This window comes from Rattus rattus, chromosome 8, assembly GCF_011064425.1.
Source record: "Rattus rattus isolate New Zealand chromosome 8, Rrattus_CSIRO_v1, whole genome shotgun sequence".
Classification (NCBI taxonomy): Eukaryota; Metazoa; Chordata; class Mammalia; order Rodentia; family Muridae; genus Rattus; species Rattus rattus.
Window position 1 is genome coordinate 3,477,590 of NC_046161.1, and position 22,278 is coordinate 3,499,867.

The following is a 22,278-nucleotide window of genomic DNA, read 5'->3' on the forward strand; positions in this document are numbered from 1 at the left end:
TATCTATCCCTGTTAAGAAACCGTTTCATGTATCAAAATTTAATGTTTCTGTTTTTTTAATTTTCATTTTTAAGAGTTCTGTCTATTAGCATAAAAACATCATTATTAGAAATAATTTACTGTGTCATATAGATTAGCAGAGTAGGAAGTATACGCTTGTGAACTGTCCTCTAAATTTTGCTGTAAGCCTAAAAGTGTTATACTCTAAAAAAATGGTTCTCAACCTTCCTAATGCTCCGACCCTTTAATACAGATCTTCATGTTGTGGTGGTAACCCCTAACAATAAAATGACTTCATTGCTACATCATAACTGTAATTTTGCTACTTTATGAGTTATAATATAACTATCTGAGATGCAGGATATCTGATATAAGAGCTCCAAAGGGGTCACGACTCCCAGTTTGAGAACCACTGTTCTGAATCTTATTACTATATCAATATATAAGCCTCATCAAAAAAGCCTTTATTTACAGCAAAAGATACATCTATAACATAGCTCCTGCATCTATGGCTGAAGGAACATGGCAGAAGAGGAGGCAGAAAGGAATTCTGCTGTCAAACAGTCTCTCCTAGAAATGGATGTATTAACTGGAACAATGGCAGTAACAATGGACATGTTAATGTAGTAGTAGTCCCACCACCCCTGGACAAAGAGCTACAGACAACAAAAGACTTCTGCAGGAGAGTTATCCTCTCCCCAGAATGAGCCCCTTTATTGGTTGTCTAATGCAGTGGTCAGCCCTGAAACCATATACACGCACACACACCAAACATACATACACATAGGTAACTATATACACTCACACACATACACACACAAGTAACAACGATAAAGAAAAGGGGGCTATCAACTCAAGACTGGGGATCACAAGAGGGGCTGGAGGGAGGGAGAGGAGGGAGAAAGTGATGTAACTGTATTTCAATTAAAAAACTACCCTCCCCCCCCAGCTGAGGACCGAACCCAGGGCCTTGCACTTGCTAGGCAAGCACTCTACCACTGAGCTAAATCCCCAACCCCTGAAAAATTTTTTAAACAGGAGAGAACCGATCAAATAAAAATGAAACTCCTGGCTCAAAAAACAGTTATCTTTTTAAAGTAGTTAATGCTTAAAATGTTACCATCATTTCTTACATGCTTGGTACAAAGTCAAATGAGACAGGAGGCAAGATGATGTAACCAAAGAAACTTCAGCTTTAGCTTAGCAGTGTCTCTTGGTTAAGCAAGAAGACAGAGGTAAGGGAAGCAAGAAAACTTACTACTGCATGTCCTACTTGGTAAAATGACCCTTGGTACTTCCAAAGAGAAATACTAAATTCACTGAATAGGAAGGAAACATTTTAAAACCAATTTAGCTTGGAAGAACATACCCTTATGTCTGACCACATTCATAATTACCATTATTACACTTTAAGTTTCTTCTTTCGTGTCTATCTGTATGTATGTGCACATGCATGTGTGGGTATGCAAATACATGTATACATATAAACACAAATTAAGTATCTTGCTAACCTAGAAGCTCACTGTTTCAGCCAGGATAACTAACCAGCAACCTTCCAGGAGCTGCCTACCAATACTAGGTTTAGAAAGATGCCTAGCTGTGCCCAGGTGCTAGGGACTCAAATTCAGGCCCTCGTGCTTAAAAAGAAAGCACTGTGTGGTGATTTGAATAAGAATGCCCCCAACCCCCAGCTAATATATTTGAATGTCTCTTTCCCAGCTGGAAGACTGTTTGGGAAGGACTAGGAGGTATGGCTTTGGAGGAAGTGCAGGTGGGAGTGGGTTTTGCAGCTTCAAAAGCACATATTAGACCAAGTCTCACTCTCTGTCTCCTCTTTGTGGAGATCTCCTGTAAGTTCTATGCCATTGCTACAGCACCACGCCTGCCTATCTGCTGCCATGTTCCTTGCCATGACAGTCATGGATAGAGTCACCCTTTGAAAATATAAGCAAGTTCCCAATTAAATAACTTATGTTAAGGTTGCCTTAGTCATGGAGTTTCATCACAGCACTAGAACAGTAACTAAGACATGGCCTTGCTCACTATGTCCTCTCCCCATCTTATATTTTGATGCAGGATCTCTCACTGGGCCTGGAGATCACTAACTGGCTACATGGGCCGGCCAGCAGGGACTGGAGACCCTCTTGTCTCTGCTTCCCAGCACTGGGATTACAAACACATGCTACCAAACCTGACTTCCTATATGGATGCCAGCAATGTTAACTCGAGTCCTTGGGTTTGCACACCACTTACTCTCTCAGTCATCTCCCCAGGCCCTAGTTTTCTTCTTTAGATAACCCACACTTACACTACTTTGACAATATATTCTATATACCTCACAAAAGTAATCTTTGTAATGGGTTCATTATGCATCTACATCTCAAATTTTACTTTGTGTAAGAAATGAATGTAAAGCACAGGTCACTAACAATACCCCAGCCCCCTATAAAGAAACTGATAAAGTATAACTAAATATGTAAATATTGTTTCACCAGTCAAAGCTGTCATTTAAATGCATAAGACAAAGAACTGTATTTTATATTCATTTACCATCCTACAACCTTCTCCCTATAGGAAATTCAGTCACAAAGTGCTGGAGCTGGCTCACCCGGTCAGAGTGATCACTGTTCTTCTGAGGACTAGAATCCAGCTACCAACACCCACACGACAGCTCACAGCCATTGGTAACTCCAGTTCCAAGAAATCCAAGGCCCTTTTCTGGCCTTTATCAGCATCAGACATGCAAATGCTGCACAATATGCATGCAGACAAACATACATGAACACAAAAAGGTTTTTTAAACATCTTTTTAAAATTACCAGTCTCCATTTACTATAAAGACTTTTCAATAAGTTCAGGCGGTATTTAAAAATGCAAGATTTTTCCCCAGAGCTAAGTTTAGATTAACTTTGTAGAATCCACAGCAAATATCTTAAAAGTATACATAGAGATACACTTCATAAATCAGACCCAGTATTAATAAACTTGTTCAGCTATTTACAAATGAAAAAAGTACCACCCTGAATAGATATAAAAAGTATATTCTACTTTACAAGACTTCCGAACAGAGAAGTATTGTTTATTTCCTTTCAAAGGTAGTGCTGGTGCCAAATTACTGGTAATGAGAAAGAGTCTTCTACAATCAGGAAAGGGACAAATTAAAAGAGTTAGTTGGCTTCCTTCTTTCAATTCCACTAATATAACTCAAATTGTCTAATTAAATTCATTCTACTTAAACTATCTACATTGGGGCAGAGAAGGATTTAATTTTGCATGATTTATTTGGGGAATTTTCAACTGATTTCCCTTTTGCTTGAAAAAAAAAGTACATGACAAGACCATAGCAGCAATATTTCTGATACTAGTTGGCAGAGAGAAAGTACATTTGATGGTTAGACAGCGTATTTTAAGGAATGTTTAGCTCAATGTTATCAAAAATGATCAGAATGGTAGCATGCAGCTGTAACCTGAGTCATGTTTGCAAATGAGCGAATACAAACAGACGAGAGGAGCTGCCCAGCGGCCTCGCAGTCACTGATGCACATCTTTCTCCCTGAAGCTATGAAGGCCATTTTGTCAAGCAAGATGAAACAGAACAAAAGTGGCTCTGAAAGTAATGTTACGGGCATTCAGATAACTACATATAGAAATACAGCTAAAATTACCAATTAGTTTACCAATTGGCTGAGACGGATTCGATTGGTTCATAATTAATTTGAGTTACTGGCACAGAAAGCAGGATGGTTGACGCCATCCAGACACACAATACTGGTGCACAGGCCCTTGAGTCCAGAACATCAATTTAGCCCTCCACTTCAGCTACAGGAATAAGCACAGTGGGTGTCAGTGCTGATGAAAAAGAGGTAGAAACATCCATCACAAGAAATCAGTGCCAAAAGAGAACTTTCTAGAGAGGTGTTTCAGCAAGATTAACATGAAGGGTTTTTGGTATTTTCAGTTTTTGTTTTTTGAGACAGCCCTGGTTGTCCTGGAATTCAATTTGTAGACCAGGCTGGCCTCCAACTCTAAAAGATCCACTTGCCACTGCCTGCCCAGTTCTGGGGTTAAAGGCCTGCTCAACCATCACCCAGTTGATAATCATGAGTTTTAGGATGCACTGCTTTGCACTATCTCTTTTGAGAAATGCTATTACCAAAACCATAGTTCAAAAAGGAAGTCAGCAAAAAGCAAAATGACAGTAAATAATTTTAGTTTCTGAAACTATCTCATAGCTGTTCTCTTCTTTCAAATATTTCTACTTTATTTTCAATATAACAACCTAGAATGAATGACACATAAATATATTTATCAAACTCCTGAGGAGTAAAAAAAAAAACAAGAAATGAAAATCTGCTAGTGAAAACCATTCTCCCATAATTTTATCACTACCAGCACTTCTGTGAGCAAATTAAGCTGCCACTGTCTAGGTAATAATACAGAAATACTTTATTGTAATTGCCAACCACTCTAAAACTCAGCAGCAAGTTATCTTCCCAGATATTTTTCATACAAAATTCCCACTACTGTGGTGTTGCCAATTTAAAGTGTGCCCCTAACATATAATGAATGGTCCCCAGAGTGACAGTAGGAAAGGTGCTTGAACTTTAAAAATGAGTCTAAGTAGAAGGTCTTTAAACCAAATAGGATATCCTGAGAGGATATGGGATCCCAGTCTCTCTAGTTCTAAGATAAGAGCACACACACACACACACACACACACACACACACACACACACACACACACACACGGCTGCCATGACTAGAGACACATACATGTGATACAAAGGGTTATACAACAGAATTGAACTGATTCCAAATCTTTAGAATTAAAGATTCTAAATTGACCTTTTTATCTATAAACATTTCTTACCTAAGATATTTTATTACAGTAACAAAAACTGAACACACCAAAGACCTAGTGCTTGTAAAAATAAAGACCACTCAGCACACTCAAACTCAAATTCACCAATGCTTACCTACAACTATTATTTAAGGCATTTATTTTGCCCAAAATAGTCTTCCAAATAACAAATATTTCACCTAAGTAAGTTTAGGTGAAAGAGGAGACATCCTCAGACCTCTACACCAACTTGCTTATCTAAAAATTAAAGTTAAATAATGTTATTTACTTTTATCCAAAGTCACAAATAAGGAAGTCTATCTATTTTTCAGGAAACAGAACAGATTTCACATACAAAAAACTCTCCCAGAAAGGACCACTATTGTGAACATTACCAAGTATAATAACAAATATTAGTACATGTTGAAAACTCATAAATGCCATGTAAATAAGACTTTTCTATTTCAAACTACTTAGCTTATATTAATATGTCAAATTTTCTTAGTTACTATAAGAAAACTTTTTCAGAAAAACTTTTCCTTCATTGCAGTACAATACATGAAGAAGCAGAAATTATTCTGTCAGATAAATATTGAACAGCGTTTTCTCCAAAAGGCAACTCTAAACATAGATAAAGCAGGGAATGATGAGATTATTAAATTATACTCTTACAGTGTGGAGTGGTCTAACCAACAGGAACTGCTTTCTATTTTGAAGTCATGTGACAGCATTAAAAATTTTAAGTGACTTCAGCCCTGAGTTTGATTATTTCCTGCCATCTACTCCTTTGGGTATATTTGCTTCTTTTTGTTCTAGAGCTTTCATTTGTGCTATCAAGCTGCTAGTATATGCTCTCTCCAGTTACTTTTTGGAGGCACTCAGAGGTATGAGTTTTCCTCTAAGCAATACTTTCATTGTATCCCAGAAGTATGGATATGCTGTGCCTTCATTTTCATCAAATTCTAAAAAGTCTTTAATTTCTATCTTTATTTCTTCCTTGACCAAGTTATCATTGAGTAGAGCATTGTTCAACTTCCATGTATATATGGGCTTTCTGTCATTTTTGTTATTGAAGATTTGCCTTAGTCCATGGTGATCTGATAGGAAGCATGGGACTACTTCAACATTCTTATATCTGTGCAGGCCTGTTTTATGACTGATTAATTACATGGTCATTTTTGGAGAAAGTACAATGAGGTGCTGAGAAAAAGGTATATTCTTTTATTTTAGGATGAAATGATTTATAGATACCTGTTAAAACCATTTTTATTCATAACTTCTCTGTATTCTCTGTATTCTCTCTCTTGTTTAGTTTCTGTTTCCATGATCTGTCCATTGATAAGAATGAGGTGTTGAAATCTTCCACTATTATTGTGTGAGGTGCAATATGTGCTTTGAGCCTCAGTAAAGTTTCTTTTATGTGGGTGCACCCTATAGGAGGAGAAGCCCTTGGTGCTACCAAGACTAGACACCCACCCCCCACCACCAAGAATAAGGGAATGTCAGTACGGGGATGAGACAGGGGATTTATGGACAGGAAAGAAGGAAAGGGAATAACATTTGAAATGTAAATTTAAAAAATTCAAGGAAAAAAAAGAATGTGGGTACATTTGGAGCATAGATATTCAGACTTGAGAGTTCATCTTGGTACATTTTTCCTTTGACGATTATCAAGTGTGCTTCCTTATCTTTTTTGATAAATTTTGGTTGAAAGTCAATTTTATTTGATACTAGAATGACTACTCCAGCTTGTTTCTTGGAACCACTTATTTGCTTGGAAAATATTTTTTCCAGCCTTTTACTCTGAGGCAGTTAGTGATTATTTTTGTTATGGACGTGTGCTTCCTGTATGCACCAAAATGCTAGGTCCTCTTTACATATGCAGTCTGTTAGTCTATGTCTTTTTATTGGGGAATTTTGTCCATTGATGTTAAGAGATATTAAGGAATAGTGACTGTTGTTTTCTGTTATTTGTGTTGTTAGAGTTGGAATTATGTTTGTGTCGGTATCTCCTTTTAACGAGAGAAGATTACTTTCTTGCTTTTTCTAGGGTGTAGTTTCCCTCCTTCAGATGGAGTTTTCCATCTACTGTCCTTTGTAGGGCTGGATTTGTAGAAAAATATTGTGTAAATTTCATTTTGTCATGGAATATCTTGGTTTCTCCATACATGTTAATCAAGTAAAAAGAACTAAAAGAAGAATCAACAAAACCAGAAGCTAGTTCTTGGAGAAAACCAAAAAGATAGATAAACCCTTAGCCAGACTAACCACAGGGCACAGAGAGAGTATCCAAATAAAGAAAATCAGAAATGAAAAGGGAAACATAACAATAGAAATCAAGAAAATTTTAAAAAAAATCATCGGATCCTACTAGAAAAGCCTATATTTAACAAAACTGGAAGAAATGGACAATTTTCTAGACACATACCAGGTACCAAAGTAAAATCAGAATCAAATAAACCATCTAAACAATCCCATAACTCCTAAAGAAATAGAAGCAGGGGTTGGGGATTTAGCTCAGTGGTAGAGCGCTTGCCTAGCAAGCGCAAGGCCCTGGGTTCGGTCCCCAGCTCCGAAAAAAAGAAAAAAGAAAAAAGAAAAAAAGAAAGAAAGAAAGAAATAGAAGCAGTCAGTAAAAGTCTCCAAACCAAAAAAAAGCACAGGAACACATGGGTTTAGTGAAGAATTCTATCAGGCCTTCAAAGAAGACCTAATATCAAAACTCTTCAAACTATTCCACAAAATAGAAACAGAAGGAACACTACCGAATTCCTTCTATGAGGCCACAATTATGCTCATACCTAAACCACAGAAAAATCCAACAAAGAAAATTTCAGACCAATTTCACTTATGACTATCAATGCAAAAATACAAAATAATATTCTCACAAATCAAATCCAAGAACACAACAAAACAATCATCCATCATGATCAAGTAGGTTTCATTCCAAGGATACTGGGATGGTTCAATATAGAAAAATCCATCAACATAATCCACTATATAAACAAAATCAAGGGAAAAAAACATATGGTCATGTCATTAGATGCTGAGAAAGCATTTGATAAAATTCAACACCCCTTCATGTTAAAAGCCTTGGAAAGACAGGAATTCAAGGCCCATACCTAAACATAGTAAAAGCAATATACAGCAAACCAGTAGCCAACATCAAACTAAATGGAGAGAAACTTAAAGCAATCCCACTAAAATCAGGGACTAGACAAGGTTGTTCACTCTCTTCCTACTTATTCAATATACTACTCAAAGTCCTAGCCAGAGCAATCAGACAACGAAAGGAAGTCAAAGGGATACAAATTGGAAAGGAAGAAGGCAAAATATTACCATTTGCAGATGATATGATACTATACTTAAGTGACCACAAAAGTTCCACCAGAAAACTACTAAGCCTGATAAACAACGTCAGCAAAGTAGCTGGACATAAAATTAACTCAAACAAATCAGTAACCTTCCTCTACTCAAAAAATAAACAGGCTAAGAAAAAAAGACACCCTTCACAATAGTCAAAAATAATATAAAAATACTTTGCTGTGATTTTAACCAAGCAAGTGAAAGATCTGTCTGACAAGAACAAGTCTTTGAAGAAAGAAATCAAAGATCTCAGAAGATGGAAAGATCTTCCATGCTCATGGATTGGCAGGATTAATATTGGAAAAATGGCCATCTTGCCAAAAGCAATCTACAGAATCAAAGTAATCTCTATCAAAATTCCAACTCAATTCTTCATACAGTTGGAAAGAGCAATTTGCAAATTCACTTGGAATAATAAAAGAACCCAGGATAGTGAAAACTCTTCTCAACAATGAAAGACCATCTGAAGTAATCACCATCCCTGACTGACCTCAAACTGGATCACAGACTGCATGGTACTTGTACAGAGACAGGCAGGGAGATCAATGGAATAGAACTGAAGACCCAGGAATGAACCCACACACCTATGGTTACTTGATCTTTGACAAAGGAGCTAAAACCATACAGTGGAAAAATGATAGCATTTTCAACAAATGGTTCTGGTTCAACTAGAGGTCAGCATGTAGAAGATTGCAAATCAATTCATTCTTATCGTCCTATACAAAGTTCAAGTTCAAATGGATCAAGGACCTCTACATCAAACCAGATACACTCAAACCAATAGAAGAAAAAGTATGGACGAGCCTCAAACACATGAGCACTGAGGAAAATTTCCTGAACAGAACAATGGTTTTTGCTCTAAGATCAAGAATCGACAAATGAGACCTCATAAAACTGCAAAGTTTCTGTAAGTCAAAGGTCACTGTCATTAGGACAAAATGGCAACCAACAGATTGGGAAAAGATCTTTACCAATCCTGTATCTAATATTCAATACATACAAAGAACTCAAGAAGTTAGATTCCAGGGAGCCAAATAACCCTATTAAAAAATGGGTTACACAACAGATTGGGAAAGATCTTTACCAATCCTACAACAGATAGAGGGCTTATATCCAAAATATACAAAGAACTCAAGAAGTTAGACCACAGGGAGACAAATAACCCTATTAAATAATGGGGTTCAGAGCTAAACAAAGAATTCACAGCTGAGGAATGCCGAATGGCTGAGAAACACCTAAAGAAATAAATGTTCAACATCTTTAGTCATAAGGGAAATGCAAATCAAAACAACCCTGAGATTTCACCTCACACCAGTAAGAATGGGTAAGATCAAAAACTCAGGTGACAGCAAATGCTGGTGAGGATGTGGAGAAAGAGGAACACTCCTCCATTGTTGGTGGGATTGCAGACTGGTACAACCACTCTGGAAATCAGTCTGGAGGTTCCTCAGAAAATTGGACATTGAACTACCTGAGGACCCAGCTATACCTCTCTTGGGCATATAGCCAAAAGATGCCCCAACATATAACAAAGACACATGCTCCACTATGTTCATAACAGCCTTATTTATAATAGCCAGAAGCTGGAAAGAACCCAGATGCCCTTCAACAGAGGAATGGATACAGAAAATGTGGTACATCTACACAGTGGAATATTACTCAGCTATCAAAAACAATGACTTTATGAAATTCATAGGCAAATGGATGGAACTGGAAAATATCATCCTGAGTGAGGTAACCCAACCACAGAAAAACACACATGGTATGCACTTATTGATAAGTGGATATTAGCCCAAATGCTCAAATTACCCTAGATGCACAGAATACATGAAACTCAAGAAGGATGATCAAAATGCAAATGCTTCACTCCTTCTTTAAACGGGGAACAAGAATACCCTTGGGAGGGAATAAGGAGGCAAAGTTTAGAACAGAGGCAGAAGGAACACCCATTCAGAGCCTGCCCAACATGTGGCCCATACATATACAGCCACCAAACTAGATAAGATGGATGAAGCAAAGAAGTGCAGGCTGACAGGAACTGGATGTAGATCTCTCCTGCGAGACACAGCCAGAATATGGCAAATACATAGGTGAATGCCATCAGCAAACCACTGAACTGAGAACGGGACCCCCGTTGAAGGAATCTTAGAAAGGACTGAAAAAGCTTGAAGGGGCTTGAGACCCTGTATGAACAACAATGCCAACCAACCAGAGCTTCCAGGGAATAAGCCACTACCCAAAGACTATACATGGACTGACCCTGGACTCCAACTGCATAGGTAGCAATGAATAGCCTAGTAAGAGCACCAGTGGAAGGGGAAGCCCTTGGTCCTGCCAAGACTGAACCCCCAGTGAACGAGATTGTTGGGAGGAGGGCCATAAAGGGAGGAGGATGGGGAGGGGAACCCCCAACATAGAAGGGGAGGGAGAGGGGTTAGGGGAATGTTGGCCCGGAAACCAGGAAAGGGAATAACAATCGAAATGTAAATAAGAAATACCCACGTTAATAAAGATTAAAAAAAAGGGGGGGGCTACAGAGCTAAACAAAGAATTCTCAATGGAGGAATCTAGAATGGCCTAGAAGCACCTTAAGAATTGTTCAACACCCTTAGTTATCTGGGAAATGCTAATCAAAACAACTCTGAGATTCCACCTCACACCAGTCAGAATGGCTAAGATCAAAAACTCAGGTGACAACAGACACTGGCAAGGATGTGGAGAAAGAGGAACACTCCTCCATTGTTGGTGGAATTGCAGACTGGTACAACCACTCTGGAAATCAGTCTGGAGGTTCCTCAGAAAATTGAACCTACCTGAGGACCCAGCTATATTACTCCTGGGCATATATACCAAAAGGTGCTCCAACATACAACAAAGACACATGCTCCACTATGTTTATAGCAACCTTATTTATAATAGCCAGAAGCTAAAAGAACCCAGATGTCCCACAACAGAGGAATGGATACAGAAAATGTGGTACATTTATACAATGGAGTACTACTCAGCTTTTAAAAACAATGACTTCCCATGAAATTTTTAGGCAAATGGATGGAAATAGAAAATATCCCCAGGGAAGTATTCCAGTCCCAAAAGTACACACATGGTATGCACTCACTTTTAAGTGGATATTAGCCCAAGTCATAATTGACAGATCACATGAAGCTCAAAAAGAAGGAAGACCAAAATGTGGATACCTCAGTCCTTCTTAGAAGGGGGAACAAAATACTCACGGGAGGAAATACAGGGACAAAGAGTGGAGCAGAGATTGAAGGAAAGGCCATCCAGAGACTGCACCACGTGGGGATCCATCACATATACAGTCATCAAACCCAGACAATATTGTGGATGCCAAGAAGTGCATGCTGACAGGAGATATAGCTGTCTCCTGAGAGGCTCTGCTTGAGTCTGACAAATACAGAGGTGAACGCTCACAGCCGACCATTGGACTGAGAACGGGGTCCCCAATGGAGGAGTTAGAGAAAGGACTGAAGGAGCTGAAAGGGTTTGCAGCCCCGAAAGAAGAACAACAGTATCAACCAACCAGACCCCCCAGACCTCCCAGAGAGTAAACCACCAACCAAAGAGTAAACTTGGAGGGACCCATGGCTCCAGTCATGTATGTAGCAGAGGAGGGCTTTATTGAGCATCAATGGGAAGAGAGGTCCTTGGACCTGTGAAGGCTCGATGCTCCAGTGTAGGGGAATGCCAGGGCAGGAATACAGGAGTATGTGGGTGGGTAGGAGAGCACCCTTATAGAAGAAGGGGGTAGGAAGATGGGATTGGGGGTTTCCTGAGGGGAAACCAGGAATGAGGTTAACATTTGAAATGTAAATAAATAGAATATCCAATAAAAAATAAGAGCAAACAAAAAATGTTGGGTGAGGCATGGTGGCACACACTTTAATCACTACACTCAGCAAGCAGAGACAGATAGACTCTATGAGCAAGGCCAGCCTAGCTATACGGCAAATTTCAGGACAGCCAGGGCTACTGAGGGTTAGTGACACTGTCTCAAAAATAAATAAGTAATGTTGGAAATAAATGTTAGAATACTCAATAGATAGTTGCTGAGTAGAGACATGTCTACTTCAGTTCTAGTCCTCAGGCCTCCTGCTGACTCAACAATTACAGAACTGCTAATACTTTTATAGTCCCTCATCGGTACATAGGAGTACTGGAGACTATGATCTATAAAATGGCATTAGTATGTTATTATTGATTATTATATTTCACTTTCTGTTCCAGTTTTGTATTACCAATAACATTCTTTTTTTCCTGAAAAATCTAAACTGCCATAATTATCCAGTCTTGGTTTACATTCATTTATTGAGTGTATGTGCATGCACATATATAAGCATGCTATGGGGCGATCAGAAGACAACTTGGAAGAATTGGTTCACTCCTATGTGGGTCTTGTTAGATTGAAAACAAGCCCAAAAAATGTGCTGATTGGACCAAGTGAGCAGGAAGTAGCAACCACTTTGGACTCGTTTGTAACACATATGCATATCAGAGGATAGGAAATAAATCCAACCAAACTTCAAGGACCATCTACATCAGTGAAATTCTTAGGAGTGGGGCATACAGAGATATTCTAAGGTGAAAGATAAGTTATTGCATTGGCCCCTCCCACCACCAAGAAAGAAGCACAACATTTAGTGCGTCTATTTGGATTCTGGAGACAGCACAGTCCTCACTGAGGTTTGTTACTCAGGCCCATCTACCCAGTGCCTCGGAAAGCTGCTAGCTTTGTGTGGGGCCTAGAACAGGAGGAGGCTCTTCAGCAGGTCCAGGCTGCTGTGCAGGCTGCTCTACCCGTGGACCATATTTGGAGGCTCTGACAGGCCCCTTAGGTAAATTGCAGAAGAGACCTTTAAGATTTTGGAGCAAAGCTCTACCATCATCTGCAGACAACTATTCTCCCTCTGAAAAACAGCTCTTGGCCTGTTATTGGGCCTTAGTGGAAACTGAACGTTTGACAACAGGACACCAAGTTACCATGTGACTTGAACTGCCCCTCATGAGCTGGGTGTTATCAGACCCTCCAAGTCGTAAAGTAGGACGTGCACAGCAGCAGTCTATTACCAAATGAAAGTGGTATATACATGATTGGGTCCCAGGTCCTGAAGGCACAAGCAAGTTAATGAAGAAGTTGCTCAAATGCCTATGGTTTCTACTCCTGCTACAACGCCAACTGCTGCCAAGCATGGGCCTACAGCCCTATGATCAGCTGACTGAAGAAGAGAAGAGCAGGACCTGGTTTACTGATAGCTCTGCACGTTATGCCAGCACCACCCAGAAGTGGGACAGCTGCAGCATTACAATCCCTTTCTGGGACAACCCTGAAAGATACAAGTGAAGGAAAATCTTCATAGTAGGCAGAACTTCGGGCAGTATTCATGATATTACAGTTTGTTTAGAAGAAAAAATCCCAGATGTACAATTGTTCACTGACTCATGGGCTGTAGCCAATGGATTGGCTAGATGGTTAGGGACTTAGAAAGATCACAATTGGAATCTTGGTGAGAAAGACATCTAGGGAAGAAGTATGTGGATAGATCTCTCCAAATGGGCAAAGGATGTGAATGTATATGTGTCCCATGTAAATGCTCACCAAAAGGTCACTTCAGCTGAGGAGGAGTTCAATAATCAAGTGGATAAAATCCCATGTTCTATGAACAGTCAGCCTCTTTCCCCAGCCAAGATGGAGGTTATGCTTGGGCTCAACAACACAGACTTCCATTCACCAAGGCTGACCTGGCTACAGCTGCTGATGGATACCAGATGTGCCAACAGCAGAGACTAACACTGAGCCCCAGATATGGCATCCACCATTCCTTGAGGTGACCAGCCAGCAATCTGGTGGCAGGTTCAGTACACTGGACTACTTCTGTGGAAAGGACGTTTTGTTCTAACTGGAGTAGATACTACTTATTCTGGTTATGGATTTGCCTTTCCAGCATATAATGCTTCTGCCAAAACCACCATCCATGGACTTACAGAGTACCTTATCCATCATCATGGTAATCCATACAGTATTGCTTCTGACCAAGAAACTCATTTCATAGCCAGAGAAGTACAACAGTGGGCCCACGATCACGGAATCCACTGGTCTAACCATGTTCCCCACCATTCTGAAGCAGCCAGTCTGATAGAAAGGTGGAGTGGCCTTTTGAAGATGCAGTTACAGTACCAATTAGGTGACAGCAGCATAGAGGGCTGGGGCAAAGTTCTTCAGAAGGCAGTATCTGCTTTGAATCAGCATCTGATATACGGTACAATTTTTTCCATAGTCAGGATCCATGGGTCCAGGAATCAAGGGGTGGAAAAGAGAATAGTTCCACTCACTGTCACTCCTAGTGACCCTCTAGGAAAATTTTTGCTTCCTGTCCCCACAACTCTAGGTTCTCCTGGTCTAGAAGTTTTGGTTCCAGAGGGGGAAGGGTCCTACAAGGAACCACAACAAACATTCCATTGAACTGGAAGCTCATTTTGGGCTTCTAATGCCCTTAAACAAACAGGCTAAGAAAGGAATAACAGTGTTAGGAGGGGTGATAGATCCAGATTACCACGGGGTAATCCACATGCCTCTCCACAAAGGAGGTAAAAAGGATTGTGTCTGGAGTGCAAAAATCCCTTAGGGCATCCCTAAACATTACCGTGGCCTTTGATTAAAGTCAATAGGAAACTACAATAGCCTAATCCAAGCAGGAGGACAAAGGACCCAACAGGAACAAAGGTATGGGTCACTCCCCCTGGAAAAGAGCCAAGACCTGCTGAGGTGCTTGCAGAGGGTGGAGGAAATACAAGATGGGTAGTAGAGGAAGGGAGTTACAAACACCAGCACAGGCCACATGACCAGTTGCAAAAATGAGGATTAAAAAGTAATATGTAAAAGCTGCATTTCTGCCCCAAATCTAGTAAGTAGGGCCATCTGTCTTGCTACCCATTTCATACACATTTTCCTTTTATACAGAAGCCAGGTCAAAGACTTTTGCCCATCAATGTAAACTGTTTCAATTTTTAAAATGCCATAGAAAAGTAATGTTTTCTATTTATTTTTCAATCATGTTGGACATGGTCAAAGGGCTAAAAAAAATCCTCTAGAAATTACTATGCACAAATTTCTACATTTATGTGGGTTGGTGTCTATATGTAGTTGAAGGCAGGCACAAGATAAGGCAAGGTCTGTGATTGGGCAGTGAAAAGGAAAGGTGGGCGCAGAGGTTTTGAGAGGTGGGAGAGATAGAAGAAGAGAAGAACTGAGATAGAGAAGGATACGGACAACCCAGATCTGTGTGGCTTTAAATAACCACAGTATCTTATAAGGGATGGATAATTACAGGACAATTTGTTTTATCTAGATAGGCAGTTTATATCAATATCAATTGGCTCTGAGTTTATTGTGCGGACATTTTCTGGGATGAGAATTTACTGATATAAATCTGATTGATAAATTACAAGTCTCTAGAGTTTTGATTTTGCCGGGTTACTGGAAACTTAGTGAGATGGGTGGTCATTGCTGAGGCTAGCCATGGCGGCAAGATCGCCATAGGGCCCAGAGAGTAGCCAGTAGCATGGGATGGAAATTGGAAACTTAGGGAGTCAGGTGTAGACATTGCAGGAGCTCCAGACCAGAGAGTCTGCCAAGATTAGAAGCCCCCGCTAGTGCCATGTGGCCCTCCAGTACCAGTGCTAGTGTGAGATGGAAATTGGGAACTTAGAGACATTTTGAGAGCTCTGGGCCAGACAGTTTGCCAAGTCTGTCTGACAGAGATGAGAAAACCCCACTGATGCCATGTGGCCCAACAATGCCAGTGATAGCGTGAGATGGTGTTCTGAATTTTATTATTTAACACTACACAAAAAAAAACTGTGAGATTATTCAAAATACCAACTACTTTGCCTTACCTTTTGTGACACTATTTACACAAGTTTATTGTATAATGTTTTTAAAGATTTTTGAAATTCAAGAATGACACATTTGTCTTTCTTCCGATTTCGTTAACATCAATTGGTATTTAAGTTGTGACACTAGAAGAATGTTCCCAAGGGACATTGCCGCATTGTAAATTTACAAATGCATTTGTGATTGTACGAGGAATAGTTAAATCATGTTAGGTTATTCATGACCTTGTTATTGTTTCATGTGGACATGAGATACTATTTGTGTCAAATTGACAAGGGATGGATTGTAGTGCTATTCCTGGTTGTCAACCTCACTATATCTGGAATGAACTACAATCCAGAATTGGAAGGCTCACCTGTGATCCTGATCTTGAGGCTGGGAGATACAAGTTTCTGACCTGGATCTTAGCATGGAGATCTTGAGGCATAGTGGCTATGAATCCCAGGAGACTAAGGCAAAGAGATAGATCTCTGAGTTCAAGGTCATCTGGGACAAAGCAAATTCCAAATGTCTTCAAGGCTCTTTTTTCTGACTCAGTTTGAAGTCAGTGGCCTCAAACTTATCATTGCACAGATAGTGGTTTCTGCACAAGTACTGTATGTGATCTCCATGCATTATGCAAGTTCACACTGGATGCCTCTGCTCAAACCTGCCAGAAGTCTTCATTTATTCACTTGGTCAAACATTCAGAAGCATTCTGTCCAAGCATCCTTCAAATGGGCATGGCCACTACAGCAAGTCTGTTACACTATAAACTCTCTACGACAGAGGTAACTTCAATCTCCATAGGCAACCCCACCAACAACAACCTACCATATATTTATATCTAGTTCCCCACACTGCAAATTCAAATGGGAAATAAAGAAAGGAAGAAAATGTGTCCTCGGCATTCATCTCCTTAAAACTCTTTAACACATTCCAGACACATCATAATCAAGGCAAATATCCATCCAGAGAAAACTATCATTCTCCTCTTTGTGAATTTAGGTTTGCAAATGTCCCACCAAAATCCTCTTAGTCTTGACCTCAAACTTTACTGTAAACAAATAGAGGGTTGGCCACCACTATACTAACTGCATAAAATGCCAAAAGCCAATGCCTCTTCAATCCACCTTTTGACCCACTCTGTAAGGGAGAAAGAGAAAGGGAGGAGGAAGGGTTAGAGTTCTTGTGGTTTTACTAGAGTGTCAGTGCTTGAAAAAAGAACCATGTAATAAAATGTTGCTACTACATTAAATATACCTTCTGACTCAAAAAGTTGGGTCAACAGTCCTGGGTAAAATAAAAATACCTTTCACTACTGTGATACACTTCTCATGTGATTACAAAACGAAGGAGTTATTAACTGCACTTTACATATGAAACACCAAACCAAACTGTGATTACTCAGTTAAGGCACAAAAACTGCCAATAAAAATAAAGCCTTCAATGCTTTAACAAAATACAGGGTAAATCACCTAAAAAATAAGAGAATGGGGATAGCATTTTTCTGTAGTTAAGAGCATCAGCTGTTCTTCCAGAGAACAACTCCCTGCACCCACGTGGCAGCTCACAATTGTCTCGAGCACCAGTCCCTGGGAATCAGATGCCCTTTCCTAGCTTCTACAGGCAAAATACCCATAAACATAAAAATAAATAAAAGTAAACACCAGGGAAATCTCTGAGTTTTATGTCTCACAAGTATATTAACCAAATGTAAAATTAAATGGCAGAGTTTGGATAATGATAAAAGAGGAAAAAAGCAAAAAGGAATGTAAATTATAACAGAACAGTACTTAGACTAATTGTCAAATTGTACCTATTTGCATTATTTTAAAAGTCCCAGTGGCAGAAGAGAAAATGAAAATGACTTAAGTTTCCAGATCTTATCAGCATGAGTCCTCCAGCCTCCTGTCACATGTAATCATCACTCTAATGTTCTCAAGCCCCTTTCACTCTTAACCTACACCTTACATAACCAATCTGTATAGCTGTTAAATTTGCACAAAACTTTAGATAAATGAGAGAACCAGAAATAAAAGCCACAATTCCTTACAACAATGTGTTTTCCTCAAACAGCAACACTACAGGGAGGAGTCAATGTTATAGTTATCAGAGCTGTGTCTGCAACTGGTCAATCTCACTCCTTTACAGAATGCATTTCACAAGCAAATTTTATTTCATAAATCACAGTTATTTTAAATCACAAAAATCAAAGAATCTGTTCATATGATTGAGCTCTAGGAATGACCTAGGAATTATGCAGTCTCAGACGCACATTTTTAGACTCACGCTCACATTTAGGCTTCACATACTCACTTTCAGACTCACCCACTTTTAGAGTCACACTCACTTTTAGGCTCACACACTCACTTTTAGACACATATATTCCCTTTGCAGAAGCTAAACCCAAAACCAAATACAGTAATGTTTTCTACCACAACATGCTGACTGATTATATTTAAATGATATGATTTTAATTAAAAATATTTTTCTTAGGGCAATAAGATGAGTGAGCAAATTAATGTACTTGCTATATCTCCTAACGACCTGAGATTGATCGCTAAGACCCACACAATAAAAACAATCAACTTCTACAAGTTGTCCTCTGACTTCCACACATGTGTCATGGTACATAAACACAGACTAAATCTAACTTTTAAAAATACTTTTCTTAAAACAATAAGTTTTTACGTGGTGATACAATATTCATCGTAACCACCACACTACATATTTAAATAATTCCAACAATTGTTAATTTTAGAATGTACTTCTGATAACCATATTTTGAACCTAGTATAAAACTTACCTTGACTGTTTCCAGTTAAAGAGGAGATACAAACACTGTTTCAAACTATAACTTTTCTTTGACTTGTCATGCATTGCACAGGCTAAATAATGAGCCATGGTTACCATTAAAATCATGGTTATTTAAAAAATACAAATTCTGTTACCCCTTTAATAAATTCTATGAAAATGTACCATTGACTTTCATAAGATTTTACTAAATAAAAAGTACTATAGAATATAGCTTGTATTTACTAAAGACCAGGTTGTTCGATGAATTTCCAGAACGAGACTCTGTTTAAAGCTCTTACAAACACAAGGCTATCTAGAAATCAGAAAACACACCTTTTAGTGATACCCATCCCACCCAGGGTTGTTTACGGTTAGCTATCAATTTATCTTCTCTAACCAGAATGAATTAGGACCATCCTAATTACTTCAGCAGAAAGGGAGCAATTCCCAACTAAAGCATGAAACCAAAGATCATGAAAATTTCACTTTACTACCAACAGTAACCAAAGAAAATACAGATAGAACTTTTGAAATCCTGTGTGTGCACTTGTGCGTGTGCGTGTGTGTGCGTGTGCGTGTGTGTGTATATGTGCGTGTGTGTATATGTGTGTGTGTGTGTGTGTGTATGCACGCGCACACGCGCATGTGCGTGGGTGCATGCATTCACGCATACAGCCTCTGATTCCTTCCCTAGGACTATGAGTTAAGACAGTTTTCCACTAAACCTTTCACAGAAAATAAGAAGGCATGTATTACATCAAATAAAAAATTAAAAATTTAAAAAACTAAAACTCAAGAAAGCCTCAAGCAATCTTGGAACAGAGATTAAAAAAACAATTCTCATTACAGGTAATGAAATAAAAATTATATAATTAAAACTCAAAACAATTGAAGCAAACGAGTCAGATATAGGAAACCTTTTAAAGCATCTGACTTTAGATGAATGACAAGCTGCAAAGCACACCTTACCTTACATTCCACCACACTCTGATCTGATTCACAAGTCACATAGATTTCATCTACTGCCCGGCGAAGATTGTCAAAAAGAAATGCCCAGTAGCGAGCTCTTAGGTCAATTTTCCGTGGGTGCCTTGTTTTTGTCGGACTTTTATCAAAATGTTTCTCTCCAGTTGTGGATGTTATTTTACATTCTACTGAAGTATTCTAATGAAATAAATGAAACTATTAAAAAGGCAAGTAAAAGGCTTCTAGCAGCTAATTTTTTTTAATAAAGCAATCTTTCAGTATGAATTTTTAAAACATTCTTTTCAGCTTTTACCACACTCGAATCCATCAAATAAATGTCTGCCCTAAACAAGAGGCAGGTTTTTTCTAGTAAAACTCCAGCATGGAGGGGGAAGGAAGCCCCAAAGCTCCACCCTTAGCAGAGGAGCTCGTAGCAGTTAAAGGAAAACCCATGTGCATGCTCTCACATGCACACATGCCATCGGGCAAGTGTCAGGGCAGAGGACAACTGGTGCGTGAGTCAGTTTTCTCCTTCTGTCATGTGGGTTCCCAAGATCAAAGTCAAATCATCAGGCTTGTAAGCAAGCACTTTACCCACTGAGTCATATCACCAACCCAGCTGATCGCACTTCTTGTGAGGATACTATTCCTGTGATATTGGCATGATACTTTATGCCCAGCTGAGACGGCAAAAAGATTCTCACCAGATCGAGCTCAGCATCTTAAGATTTCTCTGCCTCCAGAACTATATGCCATCTAAATGGCTATTGCTTTTAAATTACTCATTTTGTGGAAATTTGTTACAGTAGGACAATACAGACTAAAAAAATGGTTAACACTTAATCTTTGTATTTCTAAAAGTGACTCTAATTCATTTCTGTAATGGAATAGCCATCTGACTAAGCGGAGCACTTCAGCAGAAGAGTTCTGTGGGTTTGCTGGCCTTATAACTCTTAGATACTGCTCCAGTGCCTTTTTGTGGATACAAAGACTGCTAGTAACCTGTAGTAACGGGTGTTACTTTTGGTAAGTTTAAAGATTTTCTTTTACCCTGATGTTCTAAAGACACTATGAACCAGATCTAAGTACAAATCTACTTTTATTTAAGCTGCTCATCTCCAGTTTATGTTCTAAAGCCCCTGAGAACACACAAGTTGAAAACCACTTTCAATGCACCATTGACTTTCTCCTTTTGGAAGCCTGAGAGGACATGTACTAGAAATTCCATCTTGGGTTTCTTCACACCCCCATGTCTTCAGTCCTCTCCTACCCTAAATCCTCCTCAGAGAACCTTCCAGTTCATAAGTTCTTTCACTAATTTCCTCCCAATATGCCATCTGTTTTAGTAATTGTAGATTTCCAAAATTCCACTGATGTTATCTATAAATGTTTGAAATTAATAGTTAACTTTTTTACCTCATAACTGATCAAATTTCCGGTATAGTTACTCTTTCCTTGAGAACCTTAAACATTTATTTGCAAATTGTTTTTAGAATAATTTATCTTTTACTTTTCATTACCTAAGGAGTAAATTTTCATTTGTATAAAATATTGTCTTATTATATAGCATTTTCTTCATATGTTTTGATATTTTACTTGGCAAACTTATTTTGAGTTTCATATCTTTCATTTTCTAATTTTGCTCAACCTTTAGAGATCATCAACCTGGCCCACTACAGATCCACTTCATGAGGTCTTGTACCAGAGCCCACAGCTCTTTCCCTTAGGAGTCTGGCACACTGAGTCTACAGAGGGTGACTCCTAAAGCAGTCTCCACTGACTTTAGGCATCGCTATAATCAGCTGCATCTCCAACTGGGGATCTTATCTGACTTTGACAGGGTGTGTCTTTTGCAATCTAATAATGCCCAGTCCTGGAGTTCAGGCCTAAGTTTTCAAATCAGACCGTGAATTTATTTCTCACCACAAATGGCATCCAGCCTCTTTATTTCATTAGAACTCTTCTTATAGCTTTGACTACTTAGTTTGTGTCCTCAACTCCACTTACTTCTGAATAGAAAGTTTTGTTTCCTTTCTATCTGCAAATATTTATCTTATTTTAAAATATTCTTTATTCATATCTAAAAAATTGTCATTGATGCTTCTGTAAGGTGGCCTTTGTGAACTCACAATAACATGATTTAAACTCCATTTTCCTTATATCAAGTTTTGGGTTTATATAAACATATCTAATAATATCAAGTTAAAATAACAAGTGTAAAAAGAAAAGGCTATGGAAAAACTAACTATAATTATCCTGATCATTTTTAAAATAAGATGTAGGGCTGGATTCTATACAGCTTTAATAAATCTATTTGGAAACTTTTAGACTTACTAAATCTCAACTTCTACAACAAAAAGCATCATTACTTAAAGAAAGAATATCATAAATCCTTAAATATGAAAGATGGAAAGAAGCT

General features: G+C 38.8%; 1 protein-coding gene across 3 annotated transcripts in view; it reads right to left on the reverse strand.

Moving 5' to 3' along the window:
* The window catches only part of LOC116907280 (S phase cyclin A-associated protein in the endoplasmic reticulum-like), a 59,764-nt gene that overhangs the window by 15,244 nt on the left and 22,242 nt on the right, over positions 1-22,278 (reverse strand). For all 3 annotated transcript variants that reach the window (XM_032910231.1, XM_032910232.1, XM_032910233.1), the window contains one exon: positions 19,863-20,057. In XM_032910231.1, coding sequence (XP_032766122.1) covers positions 19,863-20,057 — 195 coding nt within the window. The remainder of the gene's footprint in view (positions 1-19,862; positions 20,058-22,278) is intronic.